The sequence below is a fragment of the Megalops cyprinoides genome, chromosome 2 (genome assembly GCF_013368585.1).
Source record: "Megalops cyprinoides isolate fMegCyp1 chromosome 2, fMegCyp1.pri, whole genome shotgun sequence".
Classification (NCBI taxonomy): Eukaryota; Metazoa; Chordata; class Actinopteri; order Elopiformes; family Megalopidae; genus Megalops; species Megalops cyprinoides.
In genome coordinates, this window is record NC_050584.1 from 52057546 (window position 1) to 52077228 (window position 19683).

At 39.7% G+C, this 19683-nt stretch overlaps 2 protein-coding genes across 3 annotated transcripts; one reads left to right on the top strand and one right to left on the bottom strand.

Moving 5' to 3' along the window:
• Positions 1-148: 148 nt before the first annotated feature.
• Positions 149-9924, bottom strand: akr1a1b (aldo-keto reductase family 1, member A1b (aldehyde reductase)). 2 transcript variants are annotated; one of them, XM_036521207.1, is made up of 9 exons: positions 9835-9924; positions 8389-8484; positions 4259-4378; positions 3341-3492; positions 2579-2774; positions 1989-2188; positions 1502-1574; positions 1204-1290; positions 149-273 (listed from the first exon to the last, which is right to left on the bottom strand). In XM_036521207.1, exons 2-9 carry the CDS (start codon positions 8467-8469, stop codon positions 208-210), a joined length of 975 nt encoding a protein of 324 aa, XP_036377100.1. In that variant the 5' UTR covers positions 8470-8484; positions 9835-9924; the 3' UTR covers positions 149-207. The 2 variants fall into 2 exon arrangements, with proteins under 2 accessions (XP_036377100.1, XP_036377099.1); XM_036521206.1 differs by lacking the exon at positions 9835-9924 and adding an exon at positions 9650-9738.
• Positions 9925-10820: 896 nt separating this feature from the next.
• LOC118770066 (peroxiredoxin-1) lies at positions 10821-15097 on the top strand. The gene is made up of 6 exons (XM_036517474.1): positions 10821-10913; positions 11893-12009; positions 13027-13180; positions 13669-13791; positions 14446-14576; positions 14690-15097. The coding sequence occupies exons 2-6, from the start codon at positions 11904-11906 to the stop codon at positions 14773-14775; spliced, it is 600 nt and encodes a 199-aa protein (XP_036373367.1). The 5' UTR covers positions 10821-10913; positions 11893-11903; the 3' UTR covers positions 14776-15097.
• The last annotated feature ends 4586 nt before the right edge of the window (positions 15098-19683 follow it).

A 19683-nucleotide genomic window follows, 5' to 3' on the forward strand; every position in this document is an offset into this window, starting at 1 on the left:
GTCTCGTCCAATAGAATACATAAATAGTAAAAGTGTCATTCAAATAATATTGATAATTTAATTGAAGAAATCAACTCATGTAGCACGAACCTGAATTAAACCAGGCAACACAATGACAGCTTTAAAAAAAAGAGTTTATTGTGTGAAACATTGGGAAGGGAGTAAGCAGGGGATCCCAAGGCACAATTCAGGCAAGTGGCAGAGGGGTCAGTATGGGTCGCTAAAGGGGTAGTAAGGATGTCCAGCATCCCTCGGAACAGGCTTGCCATCAACCTGTAAGGCAAAACCATCAGACAGGCTGGTGAGCGTCTGCACCATAGCACGACAACCCATAGTTCAATATCACAAGCTTCACAATGTATTCTGTTGTCATTTACTCTACAGATGCAATCATCGTTGACCTGAATGATACCATAAGTGACAGTAAGTCTCCAAGAATGTAGATATCTTTATGTATACATTATTACTGTTCTCTAGGTTTTCAGTGGGAAAGAAGTGCAAAGTAATGGATATCACATTTCTTCTCATTCAAGGAGTTCGATATGACATATTAAAACAATATTTGATCTGTCATGATACCTAAACTACCGGTCAAAAGTTTTAAAACTTTTTTTTCTTATTCTTTTCTTACAATATGTCATACAATTCATAGGAAATTCCTAAGGAATCCATAGGGAATCCATAGGCATTCCTGAATGTGAATCCCTACTGGAATCTACACAATACAGTCCTGTGAAATTATATTTTCACTGTCTTTTATGGGTTGCTATACACAAGAGCCACTAGATAGCAGTATTCTCCCTCAAAACAAATCTTTGGTTTGGGAAAGGAATAATTAGCTGTTATAAATATTCTGGTCAAGAAAAATGGGCTGGATGATAAAATATTTTACAATTAAATTGAACACATCTGTGAAAAAATACACAAATAATTATACTACAAGTCTACCAGATAAAGGTTTCTGCTAAATAAAATAATAGTGATACCATAATGTCATAATGATAATGATGACAGCAACCTTGACAACCTTTTTATAAGCAGGCTGAAAATTTAGTAGACCATCTAAAATTAAGCATACAATGTTCAGTTTCATGGTGGATTAATGATGGAAGACTGAGCACCTAGGATACGTGGACACACATCTGTGTGCGCTGTGCTGTAGTGACAGCACTGCCCTGAAGAATTAGCCCTAAAGCTACTCACTGTGATGGTTGGCACAATGTAACGCCAGCCTCTATTTAACGCCGTCACACTCTTCATCTCCTCTTCTTCAAGAGTAAAGTCGAACACCTAAGGAAAAGATCATATTTTTTGAGCAACCAGCTGAAAACAGTCACGTTACTCTTTTTATCATTATACTTATATTCGTGCCAGTTAAAACTAGAGTTTGACTCATCACATAAAATATTCAAGATACGTACTCATGCATATGTACATGAAAGGCCACATATCAAGCAACTGCATTTCAGAATTTCATATTAGAAGAAAACGGGAGCCCCACCTGGATGTTCTCTTTGATGCGTGACTCTGTCACACTTTTGGGAATGGTGACCACTCCTCGCTGGGTCTGCCACCTAGTAAGAGTCAACACATTGATCAGTGTGGGGTGTGTACTATGGATACAGACGTACTTGGATGCACAGTAGTAGATTGATGTGGGGCAGGTATGCTACCGTGACATGACGAGCGGTGTGTATGTTACTGTGGGATGATGAGGGCTGTGTACGTTACTGTGGGATGATGAGCAGTGTGTACATTATTGTGGGATGATGAGGGGAGTGAACGTTACTATGGAATGTTGAGCAGTGTATATGTTACTGTGGGATGTTGAGGGGTGTGTAAGTTACTGTGGAGTGTGTACTTCACCATGAGATCACAAGTGATGTGTATGTTACTGTGGGATGATAAGAGGTGTGTACGTTACTGTGGGATCATGTGGGGCACGTTAGTTAGTGGGTGACCCCATTCATGGGGTACATAATTACTACCTGAGGATAATTTGTGCAGGGGACTTCTTGTACTTCTGAGCCAGGGTGGCGATGGCTGGCTCTTCCAGCAGCACAGGCTCATCGGGGTGTTTCCAGGCCCGGTCCGGGGAGCCCAGGGGGCTGTATGCTGTCATCACCAACCCCCGCTCCCGGCAGTGGCCCAGCAGCTCCACCTGAGCGAGGTACGGGTGGCTCTCCACCTGAGGAAGGGTGCACATGCACACCCAGCATGACACCGCAGCACTGGCACCTGGATGTCTTATCACACAGTGAGATATATCATACATGCAGGAGATTGAGCTGTAAAAGGAACTTCAAACAGATGATAGGAAAGCCCAAATGTAACTGATTCTTAAAATCCATGACAAGGGTTACACCCTTGCCTTGAATACTCTTTGAGCACATGAATATGACTTAAATGTGTGAATAAATGGAGTAAAGACTGTGAAAGTCAATATCGATGGTCAAATCACACAAGCAATAAACAAAAACAAGTAAGTTCTGCTTTTGAAATCTCCTCTTTCCCAGAGCTCATTTTGTCTTTGCCCGTGTGTCTGGAGTGTATACGAAAAGAGCTATCTTCTCCCAACCTGTAGCACCGAGGGCTTGATGCTGGCCACAGAGAGGACGTCATCAATCTGCCGGCTGTTAAAGTTGGAGAGCCCGATGGCTCTCACCAACCCTTTCCCCACCAGGCGCTCCATCGCCGCCCACGTAACCTTGTAATCGATGTTGTCGTAAAGCAATGTACCGTCTTCCTTCTTGGGGAAAGGCACATCCCCCCGTCTGTGGACACAGGCAGAAGGGTGCACGCACAGGGGCCATTATCACCCTGAGCCGCTCTCGCTTTAATAAGTGCTCTCCCCTGCCCATGCGGTGCTCTCCCATCAGCAGAACTCTCGGTGACTCACAGGGAGACTTATTAGTGACACCCTGCCAGTACCTTCGGGCCTCTGAACGCAGCCTGACTGACGCGCTGTCACTACCTGCTGTGAGGTGACACTTTCCCCCCTGCTGGCTCGCTGAAAGAGGCCCATCCATGCAGGTCTGGACTTGACACGTAAACACTGACCCAATAGATGTTTGCGAACACAGCACGGATCCAAAATCCCTCAGCAATTTAGGGATCACACAGAACTGTTTATCTTCAGCACTGCACCTTGCCTCATAACAATCAGCCTTGAAAAATACATAAGCTTGTGTTCCAAATCTACTGCAAATTCATTAATATTTGTATAAAACTGGTGCTGCTTTCCAGACCACAAATGATTGCCTTGGGATGAGGTCTACTTCACCTTGAGTATGCTGCCCTCCCTGCAACCAAGGGCCAGGCCCTTGAAGAAGGTGCTTACTGGAAGGCGTAGGGCCAGTGGATGAGGTAGAGGTCGAGGTACTCCAGCCTCAGCTCCTTCAGGGTCTTCAGTAAAGCTGGCTCCACGTCCTCAGGGTGATGGTGTGTGTTCCACAGCTTGGAGGTAATAAACACATCTTCCCGCCTCAGTCCCTGTGCAAATGCATATGTAAACACAAACAATAAGTGGTTTGTCTGTGATGGTACAATGGCTCTTTAGAAAGCCAAAGAGGGCAGGACCACAAACTACTGTCATATTCAGCGTCATGTTTTTCCGGTGCTGATGAAATAAACCAGTAATACAAAATGAATGAATGCAAAATAACACACCGGCAGTCAAAACAATGAAAATAAAAGGCAACTGCATGATCATGGAAAATGGGAATACAATAACACAAGGGACCATTAATACAGCAGCTCATTAAATGAATACAATTTCATTCATCCTTCAGCTTAAACTTTGTTTAACACCTCTGTAACTTGCTGTCGAACACGGTGTGGAGATGTGCCCGCAGCAGCGAGATGTGTATTGTGTATAGCAGCACAGAGGTCCCAGTAGGTTCCCACCATTCTGCTTTTTTCAACTTGCTTGCAGTTGGGACCCAAATACATCCAATGGAATTTATTTCAAGCGACTGTGTTGGCAAACTCATATCTCAACAAACCGCCACCCTCACACTGCCGGCACGCTGCCTGCTGTCATCCTGTCACCATACGCCTCCAAACTGGTCTTCCTTCTCTATTCTCAGGAAAGGCCTGAAATCAGTGAAGTGTAGCTAAAGGAGCATTGCTTGGTAATTTGGTATAGTCATGCACTTCTATATGGGGCAAGTGATTGTTTTAGCTGCCAGTGTAATACTCAAAAGACATGGCTGTGTAAAATAAGGAAGAGTGCTCTCTATCCTCACTGCTGCCTCACCTTGTCTGGCCCAAGTGATTCCTGCAGAGCCTCCCCTATCTCTGCCTCATTACCATAGATGGCAGCACAGTCAATATGCCGGTAGCCTGCCTGCAGCGCCCAGATGACTGCCTGCTTCACCTGCAACACATACGCACAATCACCATCAGTTTAGCGAGAAGGAGAAAAGGTATACTGTGCACACATAATACACAAAAAGATCAAAAATCATTCACGGCAACATGGTATGCTGCACTTTTGTACAATTTTGCTTTGCTTGTGTCCAGTGTTCATAGATACACAAACATGTGTGTGTGTGTATATATACAACTTTCCTAATGAATATATTTTGATTCCCAAGACACAATTAGAAATCTAGGGATAAGTTGTTACAGAGTTACATCATTATTGGTATGCAAATCTTGATAAAGGCCAGGAAGCAGAAATACCAGATTCTTCATTTGTTCCTCTGATTTGGAATATATAATACCTTCAAAAGGGAATCATTCATGTCTGTGTCTTGCATTTGAAATACACAGCACCACTGTCAGGACTGAGAGGCAGACTCTTTGCGTGGAAACTGCTTCCTTCTCTTTGACTAGGTTGGCTCACATTTGAAAACACTGCACTATGTTTATTTTATTCCAATAAAAGAATAAAATAAAAGTGATAAACTGCTTATGAATGCAGGTTATCAGCAAGGAAGGGTGTAATATAATAGCCAGGAATGAAAATGAGCCGATCTTTACTGGTTTTGCAATTTCTAACTTTACTGTAGATGGGTGGTTCTCTATTACAATGCTTGTCGCAGTACAATCTTATGACAAAGCATTTCATAACCTTGTGAGTAACTCATTACAAACAGAATAGGAAAATATTGAGCTTTCTATTTCCTTGTATGGTTTTCTAAATTTATCTTATGAATGACTGTGCATTACAAAGATTAGGGTATCTTTCTATCTTGTAAATGGGCATCAATGGCAATACATGCCTCACTTGTTGATTCAAAATTTTCCAGAGTATATATTTCAGCATAAGCTTTAACAATTTAATGTTTCATAGTGAAGAAGAGACAGGAGGATAATCAGCCATTTAAAGAGCTGGCAAACTCAAGTGTTGGCTGTATTTGGAGCAGGGGGAACAGATGGCTATGTGAAGAGACCTGCACTTACTGAAGCGAGCATTGAGTGAATGACAAAGGATGAAAATCAAAGCCCAGGCGTTTTTTATGATTTGTAGACTACATCTGAGCTTTCATTAGTGTTCACTGCCTGCATCGCCACTTATCTAGCCCTTCATCTCGTCTCCATGGTAATAGAACTAAAGAGCCCGAGGGACTGTGGGTGCTGGTGATCGGCAGGGGGGTCAGCGTTGTGAATAATAACATTCGCTTCACAGACAGCCCTAACACAACAATTGCAATATTGTGGATTCTGATGAGATATCCTGCCTCAGTCTTACACATATTACAATCCTTTTCTTTCTCTAGTGAGCTAGAGAAGAGAGAGGCACACAAACAGAGCCATTGACAGAGCTGACAAACTCTCCTACTCTCACAAGGTGTGCGTGGTACCCATGTAGGGAGCGATCTCCTGGAGTGTGTGGATTAGATGGTGGCCTTAGCAGGGATGGATGCTGTGGTTATGGTTGGAACTAATGTGGTATGGGTGAGTGTAGGTTTGAGGTTCTGCAGGACAAATTTATTGTGACTGAAACTAAAATTTAAAACAGACTCTTAGCTGTTGTCTTCCCCATTCTGCCAGTACCGCATGCTAGCCCAGGGAAGCATGATTTTAGTTAGAGATTTGACAGCTGACTACAGAACTGTAGGGAAACAGGGGTTTAGGTTTATGGGAGACTAGGGCTCCTTTTGAACAGGTAGGACACAACACAAGGGAAATAGAAATGGTAGGTCTCAAGGATATAATAATAGCTGCAAGGCCCTCTATTAACAAAGGGAGGGGCAGCCCTGTACATAAACGAATGTAACAGCTGAAGGTGTGGAAATCACAGGAACTGACCCTCAATATCCCAGCTAAGATAATTTGATTAAATTACTGGGAGGTACATGAGAAAAGTCCTAATGTATGAATATGTTATAGGCAACTGGGTTCTGATCATAACCTTAACAATAAGCGCTATGACAACATTGTAAATTCATTCCAAATGAAAAAATACAGTAAGTGGTTTCCAAATTGTAAAAATACATATTCACTTAATTGTTTCACACAGAGTAAGAGAATGCACAAAATGTATTTTAAAAGACAGTTGAAAGTAAGTGAGCATATGGTGTAAAAGGTATGCCATAATTAAAAAACACAAGTCTGGGAAGTAAATCACTCAAGATGTAAATATATATCTGAGAGTTTGTCAATATTGTACTAGAAAAAGTGAATTTAGAATGATCATCAATGTGAAAAATAGAAAGATGGTAACTGGAAAGGTGAGCGTTTTGTTTTATAATAATGAAGAGATTGCAGATATAGTTAGTTTACATTTGCTGATAGCTTTGCCAGGGAAGAGGTTACAAATATGCAAATAGTTTTCTCTGATACCCAGCAGCTATTACATAATGTTTAAATAAGGGACAGTGAAGCATTGTAAACATTACACATACCTCAGACAAATAAGTCAGTAGGTCCACATGTTATATATCACTGCACTTACAGGCCAAGGGGAGAATGTTTATTAACCATTAACAAAAATCTTCATGCAATCTCTAGAAAGTGGAGAAATCCCTGAAAACTGGCAACAAGGCAAGATAATACCAACATATAAAAAGGGGACTCCACTGATCCATGACACTACAAGTCAGAAATGGCAACTTTGATGTCATATAAGACAATGGGATTTATCTTTAGAAACAGGTTAGAATTATTCCTGGAAAATGCAGAATAAGGGATAGTCAAAACAGGTTTCACAGGGGGAGACCATGCTTCAAAAACCAAACCTGACAAAAACCTGACAAAGCAGAGTATGAGTGACATTCATAGAGTTATTTCAAATTGGATTGAAATTGGCTTTACAATACAAAATGCAACAATAACAAGGATTTTGTGCGAGTATGGAGTTGTAGGAAGTCCCCAGGAATCAGTGTTTAGATCTCTGCTGTTCCTTGTTTGTTTACATAAATGACCTTGATAAATATATGACAAGCAAAATTGTTAAATTTGCTGATGACAGAAAACTTGAGGTTGAAGCAATACATTTTATGTTCCTAAAATGGTTTGGCAGACACAAACGTTAGTATTGCTAAATGCTCTACATTTGAGGCAACAGGAATATGTCATGGGAAACACTAAATTTGAGTGAGTACAATACGAAAAACACTTCAGTGCTTTAGTTTTCCAAGTATATCTGGCTCTACACTCTATGCCAAAGCAGTGAAAAGGCAAATAGGGGGCTGAATGTACAGAAAAATTATAGGACAAAAATTAAAAAAAAGGTTATATTAATGTTACTGTCTACAGAACCTTTGCTGAACCGCATTTACTGTACTGTGTCCAGATCTGGGCACCCACAATATAAGAAGGACATAGAGGCTTTTGAAAAGGGGTAACGAGATTCGTTCTAAGTATCAAGCGTATAAACTATGAAGAGAGACTTACGACACTCAACGTCTTCAGTCTCAACAAATGTGGATAAGAGGATTTGACTGAGGTTTTTTCATTTTAATGAGGAACTAATAAAGTACACTACAGAAACAATTTCAAGCCAAAAGCAGAATAAGAGTTAAAGCCAAATCTCACACTGACAACAGGAAGTACGTTTCCCATGCAAGTCATTAATGCCTGTTAGTTTTGCAGGATTCATTGTGGAAGCAGACACCCTTCAAAACTAGGCCTGATGCATTTAGAGATACACTCTAGTCTAGACTACAGACAAAATGACAAGTCCAGCTGGACTGAATGACTGGTTCTCATCATTAAACCTTATGGTTTTATGTTACAAAAGAAGAGGTACACTTCTGTGAAATTTCACAGTTCTCAAATGACATTTTCCAGTACTCTCAGCCTTCATGAGTTATTACATTAGCATGATTGAAACTGAGATAACTGTATCTCTCTGTGCCTTTCCACTGAAACGTATGTGGTGAGCTTCCTTGTGTGTGTTGGCTGCTCAGCATCTTGCCTTTGAGATACAGTACTCACCTTCCCAGGTTCGCTCTTCCACGTCCCCAGTCCAATGAGAGGCATCTTCCTGCCCGTGCTTAGAACGGCAAAGTCATTCATGCCTGCCTGCAGTATCTTAAAAAGAACAATACACAATACAGGAGAGGATGTTGAAATTAAAGCTTTTCCCCTCAGTATATTTCCTGAGAATCTTAATAGGACACTGTGTCCAATATTTCAACATCACCATCTCCAAAGCCTTATTATATCTCTTGTGTGAGAAACATCCTTAATGTTTCCCCTCACATTTCGATGCAAATACTGTATTAGGTGAACTGAAGTATGTTGCCATAAAATGTGTTACACAGAGGGAAAAGGTAGGATGAAAAGTGGCTTCACTGGTTCAGGTATATTGTTCTATCTGGAATAACTCTCTGTGATTCACTGAGTATGAATAGAGAACAGGAATTGCACAGGTGATCAGTGATTTGTTCATTTATCATATCCATTATCCTCCAATATCTACCAAGGTGTGGCTACGTTATATGATGAGCTAAAATGCCCTGTAAAGGGTTAAGATAGATTGAGTCTGGTAGAGGAAACACTGGAGCGTGCATGTCAGCTGACTTCCTTTCCAGAGCTATGGAAGGTGACGGTTCTGCCTGCGGCACCTGACCTGCCCCGTCCTACACTGTCTAGACCAAGAAAAAAAAGGAGGAATAGGTGGTTGGATTTTCTTTACAGCAAGTTTAAATTCAGTGTTTTATAGGCACAATATATAGTGTATAGGTAGATATACAGTTATTGTAACAAATACTTTCTTTCCCATGTCTGTAAGACAATAATGAATACATGCATGTTGTTGAGTGTGTTCAATTTTGAAAATGTACAGAATTGGCAGCCAATAATGATAGCATACATAATATTTTATACTCGCATTTACTATGTTGAAAACTTTCCAATATTAATGAGGGTTTTTAAAAAGTCAGATTTTCAGGTTAACAAACCAAAAAAGTATTACCAAGGTGACACGGTGAGACATAATAATAATACAACTGACTATTTCCTGCAGTACTTAAATGGTTCACAACGCAGAAGAGATACTGTTGAATGAGTTAACAAGATTATACTGCTCATTTCTCCAAGTCGATATTTATTTACACCTCACTGGTTAGTGCCTAACATTATCCATTCGTGCAGGTGGTGGTGCTAGCCTACTCTTTCGCTAACATTCAGTCAGGTTTACAATTGATAACATGTCTAACAGTCTTGTGGAAGACTGATATTTCTGCCTACTCACCAACCTCCTGCTCCAGTATTTTAAAGGATGGAAAATAAAGCGATGGATCAAACCTGGCTGGACCGCCTGCATTCCAAGTGTTATGGCGAAACGTGTGGTAGTTAGCACAAATGGTGTCGCAAATTTTTAGCCATGCAAACCCAAAAATGTAATGCGTAAATAAATTTATTTTTTCGCGCACTTACAGCGTTCGGTCTTGGTGTAAGGATGTCCCCGACTGCCAGCAGCTTTAAATTTTGGAAATATTTAATCGAGCTTGCTTGGCACAACCCCGTTTCTGCTGATGTTTCCGTTTCCGGGGTTTCAACTCTGTGTCCTGTTATTGTAAAAGCATATCTCTGAAAGTGTGTAAATCAAAACTTCATTCTTGAAATGAATGTTGTATCACTGTTGTTTTGCAATAGCTATCGATGACAAGAAGCTTTTACAATATTTTCGGCCAGAGTAGTATTTAAACTACTTTTATATATTTGCTTTCAGGAGTTGGCAATAAAACTAACTGGTTAGACTAATAGTGAAGGGAATACGTTTTAGCCTGCAAAAGCTGACAGCCTCGCATTCGTATACACATGAGATTTTTATGAATGGAGGATCGTACAGATGAATCCACATATGTTGATGGCCTGTGGCAAAGCACAAGCAGGTTTCTAAATAATATTACGAAGTCAGCTCGAAATATTATTTCACATTTAGTGGCAGTAAGTTTTTTTTTCTTTGAGACATTTTGGCCATACTGGATCAACCAGATAGCTTTATATAGGTTTATTCGTAAACTTCAGTGGTAGGAAACCTCCGTGATAAGAAACCAATGAGTTTACATTTCCATTCCCCAGAAACAGCTCGTGAAATCCCTTCCCGGTACCATCGTTGTAAGGCTGCAACGAAGACGGACAAGGGGGATACTGATGTTGTTGCTTGAAACACACACACACAAAAATTCTGGTCAAATATGCATTTGTGTAGTACATCCACGAACATACAAACAATGCATCCACTGACGGGCATTTAGAATAATATACAACATTAATGCGAATTCGTGGTTTAAAGGAACGACGATCTGAGTAAATTGCTAAGTCATGCTGTTAAAGCAAACCCAAGAAGTAGGTTGTTACGTTTTTTTTGCAATTGTTAGGCGGAGTAAAATGAGGCGGTCTGTCATCGCGATACGTGCGCGGCTATAAAGACTTAAGCGTTTGAACCTACCACACGTCTTTCATCCGGTAGTTTGCGGAACGTGAAGGTCGCTCCATTGTATCGAACTCATGTAAGTAGCTACTCTATTTAAAATTGTTAGTGTGTTGTAGACCAAAGTGATTGGAGTGAATGGAATATCCGCCAATGTTACTGTTTGAATATAACCACTTTTCGTGTTTTAAACTTGTGTATGCTACCATGAGTACCAAGTAAACCTTATTGGTGGTCGTTTCCTGGCGGAAATCGAGTTTGAGATTACAACAGGTAGTTTAATTTCACTGCCACGAATATTCCAAATTAAATTGAGTGTAGATTAAACATTTCCTTTTAGTTAATCACTCGACTGCCCTTTCCCCAAGCATTGCCGTAGGTGAAGACACTGTCAAATTTGGTTGTTTTGTGTAAAAAATGCGTCACCAGAACGAAAACTGTCAGATTATAATCACAGAGACTTCACTAAAAACCAAAAGCATAGACTCTACCTCTTTTGTGATGTGGCTGACGTTGTATTGCATTGCTTTATTGTGACACCATGCCGTTTTTCAGTTTTCAGTGTATGAACTTTAATTATAAATGCAGAACTATTCAAAATGGGAGATTTTGCCATAATTTTTACGTGTCTTAGAAAATATTACACGGGTGTGTCAGAGTTGTGGCCCTTTATCTTCACTGCATTGGTTGACGGTTGGTTATTTGAACATGTAATCGGTCAGGTTTCTAGAACCTGCCATTGGGTTCAGTGTTCAAAGGTTGGGGGAGGAGAAGCATGTGCATTGATTAGAAAGGAAGATGTCAAAGTGCTTTCTTTTTAAATGCAAAAATACAGTATAATCTAATAATCAGTGCATGCTATATCACCTTAATGTGCAAACTGTTTGCAGCTTTTATTCGTTTGAATTATTCGACATATCTTTACAGTGGCAGTATATTGTGTTTTTCTAGACATTGCCTGCTATCCCTAGTCCTGTTTTGTATGCTGTAAATTGCTGAGGTGTAGTACATTGGAGGTGGACAGTTGTGTTATCTGTTCGGTGCTTTTATTTCCTCAGCTGATCTGAAGATGGCTGCAGGTGAAGCGCGCATTGGGAAACTGGCCCCTGACTTCAAAGCAACAGCCGTGATGCCCGACGGTCAATTCAAGGACATCAAGCTTTCTGATTACAGAGGTACAGCCCACTCTGCATAGATCCTACACAGCTCAAGCATGAACATAATCATTGCTGTTCCTGTCATATGTACGTAAAGGCTGATGTCCAATTTGTGTGGCATGTGGGGGTTCACTTCTATTACAGTTGGCTGTCACTGGATAGATCAAAAATGTACTTGGCACTCATTTCACGTAGTGCTGAGATTTTCCCAAACTCACTGGACTTGAAGCTGCATTAAAATTTCATATGAAGTGTACAAGCATGCCTGTTAAGAGAGTGTAAGTATCTAATTGGGTGTACCATGAAAGTTCTGAAATATCTTTCTGTTCTGAAAAATCTTTATACCCATATGCAGGAAGTGAAAATAAGGAGAAAAAAAAAAAAAAAAAAACCTGCACAACCTGCAGTGCCACACTTTGTACGGAGCATGTTTAATACCATGTACAGTTTCCACTTAAAATGTATAAAAACATTTTTGATGCAAAAAGTACCCTTTTGAGTTCATGTGCAATATTCAGTTGGAAATCAGGCAAGTAAAACACAATTGGTTATTTTGGATGTTTGTTAAAGCTGGTAAGTATCCTCATTTTGTAATTATGAACAGAATTTTGCCCTCAAACTCAAAACTGTGTCAGAAGCAGTACTGTGTGGTACTTACTGCACCTGTCAGTTATGGATAACTTGGTAAACTCAGGGTAATTATTAAAACTGCCTTGTGAGCTAACTTTATAGGTCACAATGTTGGATAGATTGCACTGATGTACAGGTTGCCACATTGTAATTTGGTTTAATGTCCTAAGACGCATTGATAGTTTGTTGTGGTTATAAACATAGGAGATTTTATGGAATACCCTCTCATTGCATGCTGTTACTTTTACCAGCATGGGTATAATTCAGAGCTTCTCCATCCCTGAAATTAATGGGAGAACACTGAATGTGTGGGAATTACATTTGCCAGCTTGGTGTGTCCATTTTAAGAGGAGTGTGTGGAACAGCTAGAGATTGCTTGTGTATTTGCTATTTCTCTGTCTGTAGGAAAGTATGTGGTCTTCTTCTTCTACCCACTGGATTTCACGTTTGTGTGTCCCACCGAGATCATTGCCTTCAGTGACGCTGCAGAGGAGTTCAAGAAAATCAACTGTGAGGTCATTGGTGCCTCTGTGGACTCTCACTTCTGCCATCTTGCCTGGTATGCAAATGAAAACAAGTCTGAAGTGAACTGTGTCATGGTTTTTTTTTTTTCTTTTTTTTTTAATAAATCCACCACATATATCTGGCGCTGTTTGCCTCATGTCATCCAAGTGGTGTTCACTTGTATCTGTGTCATGTTGATGTGCTGTGAAAATGAATAATAAACTGTGTACTAGTGTGTAACCTAATACTAGGCTTAATTACCTCTCAGTGTTGGAATCATATTTCAGGAACTGCCACTGGAATATCCTAAAATGTTCAAAAGGATCCTATTATCCTAGTCAAACATTTTTTCCCATGTAGATTAGTTTTGTAGGTATTCTTCATAAGCCTATATCTCCTGTTCAATATAATTCTAAAACCAGTTAAAAATGCCTGTGGTGGACCAGCACACTTGCTGCTTGTAACAACCACAGCCGCAGACTCCAAGGAGGCTTTATTAATTAAACTCATCCTGTGTGTGTGTGTGTGTTTATTTCCTGATAGGATCAACACACCCCGTAAGCAGGGAGGCTTGGGCCACATGAAGATCCCCCTGGTGGCTGACACATTGCGCTCCATCTCTAAGGCCTATGGCGTGCTGAAGGAAGATGAGGGCATTGCATACAGGTGAAGGATCTGTGGGTCTCTGTGTGGGAGGGACAGACCAGTATTACATGCCTCAAGGCTGAAGAAAATTCACACAATTAGTTGAATTCATGGTTTATTTTATTTTATTTTATTGAAGTTCCAGATGAAGATTTGAGAGGAGAATTTTGTACAATTCCTATAAAATGAACCAAACCTAGACAAGCTGGTCCCATCCAAGACTGAAAATCCCACTTATCACTTACTTTGAGTCATCTGTTTACAACATCCCACCGCCACCCAGTTTCCTACCTTTTTTCCTGTTTATGATGTCCAAATGTGGGGGTCAGCACCCTCAGCCCGTGGCTGTGTGCGGTCCCTTTATAGGATTCTTAGCCAAATAAAAGCAATGCTATAACCACGTCAGTGGCAAATTTCATCCCTGATTGTATGGAAATTCATATCTACCTAACTGAATTAAAAATTGGTGTTGAGGTTTTTTTTTTTTTTAAATGTGCTGTTAAAATGCTCACATCAGAATCATTTGCATTGTCATCATTAGACTTTCACTTAAAGATTATTCTTGATCTTTGAGGTTGTGGGAGACATTTAGTGATAATGTGGAGGTTACCCTTGTTTACTAGTACTGACAGTACTCCTGACTGTATTTGAGAATCCTGGCTTGTGTGGTTTCAGAGGTCTGTTCATCATTGATGACAAGGGGATCCTGAGGCAGATCACCATCAACGACCTTCCCGTGGGCCGCTCCGTGGACGAGACTCTTCGTCTGGTGCAGGCCTTTCAGTTCACCGACAAGCACGGAGAAGGTAGCCATAACTCCCACAAACGTTCTGGTTGCAACCTTTGTGCTAATGTTCTCATTGCCTAGTCTCACTGGGGTTAAAGGCCAAGCTTCTGAGGCTGTGTCTTTGTTTTGCAGTGTGCCCCGCCGGCTGGAAACCTGGAAGCGACACCATCAAGCCCGATGTCCAGAAGAGCAAAGACTTCTTCTCCAAACAGCACTAGACAGACCCGAATCTGTACCTTGCTCTAAGCCTTAGTATCTGGTGAAACTTGTAGTGAAATAACAGTTAATTGTCATGCCTGGGTAAACCTGGTATAGCATTGTGGTTCCCTGTTTTTCCCCTTATGTATTAGTCACCGTTCCGTAAGCGAACCTAGAGACAAAAGGGTTTTGAGCAGGTGTCACCATTTCAGAATTGTGTTGGAGATGTGTGTCCGTGACATTGCTTCAGTTTGTTCTCTCTAAGATTCCAGTGTTATGTATTATTAGAACTTTCTACGATGGTTGATGTTGTGGCTTCAGGTGTTGCAAAATAACGGACACATGAGTATTTCTGTCAAAATTGGGATACCACAAATGTAACTGAACCACTTGCTGCAAAAAAAAGTCATGTTGGCAATTTGCGCACCATCCTTTGCACTGTGAAGAAAATGTAGGATTGTCTTGTAACTTGTCATCTTTGTAATAAAAGAGAGGAACAAATCCTCTGTTTTCTAAAACTAGGTTAAGGCCTGTGGGGTAATGCATTTCGAGCAAAGACATTTAACTGAAATTAGTTTTCCAGAATTGTTTAACAAATGTCTGACACAGGAGCCACACATACAAATGTGTAATATCTGTGAAATTCAAGAGTCAGTTATGGAAATGCATAAGCATAATTTGCACGAGATTTTTTTTTTTTGGTCCAGAAATTGTCGCATTCAGTTCATTTTTCACAAATGATAGAAATGTACTTTACCAAAATATAACATAGCCATCAATGGGGGGGGGTACTTTGTAGCACAGGAGGTGTCAGCAATCTGATAGACCTACCATTAAAATTCCAATTAGCATGTAGCCCCCTTACACTTTGAATATTTATTTATAAAAATTGCACTCAAGGGTCATAATATGATGTGCAGAAATGTCTATAGGGCCCCAGCTGCTCCTAAATTCCATGGGCACCATTTGGCCTTTAAAATGTAAAAATAGTTCTTAATAGACTGGTTGTCTGGGTCATCCACTAACAAGACTAGACCACAAAACTCAAAATTAAGAAAACAGTTCTTGAAAGGTGTTTAAAACCTCTTCAGCAGGTTTACTAACCACTAAGTTATAGAGATGCCATTTAAAAACCTGTGACAACATGTCCAGATTTTAATCAACACTTTTGCTGGTGTATCAGAAAATGACTCATCTTTCATTGAAGATGAAATAGTGAATCTTTCATAAATGCTTTCACACTAAGAAGTAAACATTTACAAGAAAGCAGCCTTATTATATATAATTTTATAATTTTTATGTAGAATCACATATGTATCAGGTGGTCAGCACATACATACTGTATGTGTTCATTGATTTGATAACTATAACTCTTAGGTTCCCAGAGGATTGTTCCTGTAAGGAAATGTGCAAGTTCCCCCTCTTCATAAAGATGGAAGCCTTCTAGGTTTAACTAACCTTTGGCTAATATCATTCCATTCTGCAAAGCAAACCTTTTTGAAAGTTAGTCTACCCACAAGTTTGGCAGGACCTTAATAAGGAGTATTTCAGTTCCTATTACAACAGCTTTAATGAAAATAGTTAATGTTATAACCCTACCTCAGCTCAGAATGCATTGAATTAGTTCAAGGTCCATATCTTACTGTATATAGGAATGTGCTGTATAGACATTAATTAAACGATATTGAACCTTGAAAAGGTTGCGCTACATGGTTCGATCCTCAGGCCACAACTTTTCCAGTTTTTGTTAATGATCTACCCACAGTACACAGAATCATTACTGTATATTCATATACTGATGACTCAATATAATATGTAGCTGATAAGACTTTATAAAAGTTTACACATCTCTCCAGACTATTATAGGGCAGTTTGATGCAAATAGGATGGTGCTGAATAAGGCAAAATCCTATATTATGTTATACAGTACAATTGAAAAGATTACATCAGTATGTCACCATTTTATTGTTCAGGTATAAGATGGGCCATATCTCAGGATTGCTGCTACATATAACTATAGTGGCTAACATAGGCTTTAACCTTCCAGTAAAGTATACACAAATTTTTAAAGTTACTTAGGTGTGCTGTTAATTCAGTATGACTTACTAGGAAGGAAAGGAAAATGTTTGCTGATCCTGTGAGTACACAATTAACTGAAAAAAGGCCTTTTATTTTAAGGTACCTAGTGATCAGAACAGTCTGTCAGGTCATCAGAAATCCATTAGAGAATTTTTTTAATTCATCAATACACCTTTACATTTTTAGAGACTGATTTGGAATTGGAAATAAATTGAACATCTTTTCTTGTGTTTAACAAATTTTGTATTTTGTATTTTTTATGGATTGTTTTATCCACCACAGAACCCCCTTAAAAAAGAATAGATCTTAGTATTTTTAGTCCATTTACCAAATTCTTGTATAAAAGTTGTAAATATTTGTAATTTTCTACAAACTCCCTATTGTTGCCACATCACTAATTCAGGCCAATTATGCACTGCAGTTAAATTAGTCACGATCAAGTGAAACCCTGTAACTGATAACATTATGATTAAAATGTATTTCTTACTAATAGAAGATTAGAGCAGTAACTTTAGTAAGCTAGTGAGCTATCTGTGCCAGCAAACAGCTTTCAGTACATGACAATATTTGTATGCCTCTCTCAAATGATTGTACCTTGAGACCTTGAGAGAGAACCTCTGAAGTCCTGAGAACAGGTTTTCACTGTGTACTGTAGAACCAGCTGCCATTTGGCCTGCATAAGCACAAATTCTTTCCCTTAGAGGTTTCGCATATACGTGCCAGGCCGCACATTGCCTAACGCCAAACCACGGTCACTCCCATGTGTATTAGCCAAAATAGTAACTCAGGAGTCATGATTAATTCCAGCGGAAACGCTTTCGGTTTTCACGTTTTCACCGTCACGTATTTTTTCCCACGTTTTCATGTATAATAAGGAGCAGGGGTCATAACCGAAAGGTTGCTGGTTCGATTCCCCACCGGCGCACTGCTGCTGTACCACTGGGGAAGGTACTTCACCTACAATGGTCTCAGTGAATATTCAGCTGTATAAATGGATAACGTAAAAACTGAAACCCGTCGTAAGTCGCTCTGGATAAGAGCGTCTGCTAAATGCCAATAATGTAATGTAATGTAATATAAATAAATTGCCTGTGACGTTCAGACTGACCCGGAGTGGATAGCGGCATTTGAGTAGGACATTATACTATTGGCAACAACAATCACAAAATGTCGTGTAAACCGCAGAGTGAAAGTATTTTACGGAAATTAAGCAATACGCTTCTCCTTTTCTTTTGCCCACATTGTTCAAATGTTGTTAAAAAAAATCTCCCGAACCCACTGTAAAGATTCGTATCATGCAGGCAAGAATACAAAACATTTTACCCAGGTGTTTACTGTTACTTGGCACCAATGGACTGATGTTTACCAAGATTTACCAAGATTAGACCAGCAGGTGGCAGTAGATATATTTGAAACAAACCAACAAATACATACGTAAATATTTGCATATATACTGGCTGAGTACAGAATTGGATGGCATTATATTTATACGAACCAAAATATAATAGGTTTGTTTTAACAATGCTGCGTAAAATCGGGGTCCGCGATTTTAGTCGCCTTGAATTAAATGTAATCTATTTCCATTTTCTTTTGTTACATGAAAACGATCGCGCACTTATATGACATCAGTTAGAATAACGGCGAATATTTTGAGGTGTACGTAAGCCTAGGCTATAAGAAGAACAAAGAGTATTGAATTACATCGGGTTACACTGTTTATTGAAATACTGTATACGCCGAAAGAACCACAGATGTATGCAATCTCTTGCAGTACCTCTGAATCATAATCATCTGGTACAACAGAAATAATGAACTTCGTGTATATTCATTGTTATTTAATTTCACATGTATTCACATGCAAGAGCTGAAAATCTGTCATCCCATTTTACAGTTGATTTGGCTGTTTAAATTTCTCTCTGTGTCATTCAGTTTTCTTATTGAGTAAAACTGACTACGTAAAGCTGTAGTTTATGTAAGACATAACTAGCAAAGTAACTACCTAAGCTAAATTCTATTCAGAAGATCACACTATTTACTCAACATTGTGCCATGCTAATTCTTTCTTTACTGTTTCCATAAACACACCTACTTCTTCCAAATTTTGTGTAACAACACCCTGGCCGTAGTGTAGCCTACTGTGCTTTGAGCTGCCTGCTTTCAACCACACTTCACCTCACCTAAACTGAAATAGCCTTTTTAGGATGGCCATGATCCAACTGTAGTCAAATGTGGTTTTTGGAAATGAGCCAAAGCTCATGTTTTTCCACTTGATGACTTGTAATAGGTTTGTGACCTGTGAATGCACTGTACATTAAGATAAATGATTTTAGCTAGCCAACTGCTAGCTTCCCTTCATGTGACAGAATGTAGGTGCATGTGACAGTTACTTGCAAAGTTTTATTGCTTGCCATTCACAGATTAACCTCTGGGAGTAGCCTTGCTATCAGAGTTTGAATCAAACCATGCCAAGATGAACTGCAGAGAGTTTGGACAACTCATTTTTTCAATAGAATGTAACAGCCCATCAAACTAAAACAGGTTAATCAGGCTCTTGTATCTCCACTAAGTCCACACTAATCACACTAAAAAACCTACATCACACAATAACAAGTGTGTGTGTGTGTGTGTGTGGGGGGGGGGGGGGGGGGGGGGCGATAAGGACACACTCAAGGGAAGAACAACCAACATCTCAGGATGGAGACAGACATTTATGGGAGTCTGAGAAGGTCTCAGCAGCTCTGAGAAGCTTAGTTGACTTAAATAATGCATTTACTAACTGTTTGATGATATAAATATTCCATTGAAATAAAGTGTGACTGGAAAAAGCTTTTTTTATACTCTTTTCTCCT

Coding starts and splice junctions, on each gene's coding strand:
- akr1a1b (XM_036521206.1), bottom strand. CDS start 9,721: ATGCAGGCGGTCCAGCCAGGTTTGATCCATCGCTTTATTTTCCATCCT. Junction 3,493..4,258: donor AATCACTTGGGCCAGACAAG/GTGAGGCAGCAG, acceptor GCATTTGCACAG/GGACTGAGGCGGGAAGATGT. Junction 2,775..3,340: donor CACTGGCCCTACGCCTTCCA/GTAAGCACCTTC, acceptor CTGTGTCCACAG/ACGGGGGGATGTGCCTTTCC.
- LOC118770066 (XM_036517474.1), top strand. CDS start 11,904: ATGGCTGCAGGTGAAGCGCGCATTGGGAAACTGGCCCCTGACTTCAAA. Junction 13,181..13,668: donor CACTTCTGCCATCTTGCCTG/GTATGCAAATGA, acceptor ATTTCCTGATAG/GATCAACACACCCCGTAAGC. Junction 13,792..14,445: donor GATGAGGGCATTGCATACAG/GTGAAGGATCTG, acceptor GTGTGGTTTCAG/AGGTCTGTTCATCATTGATG.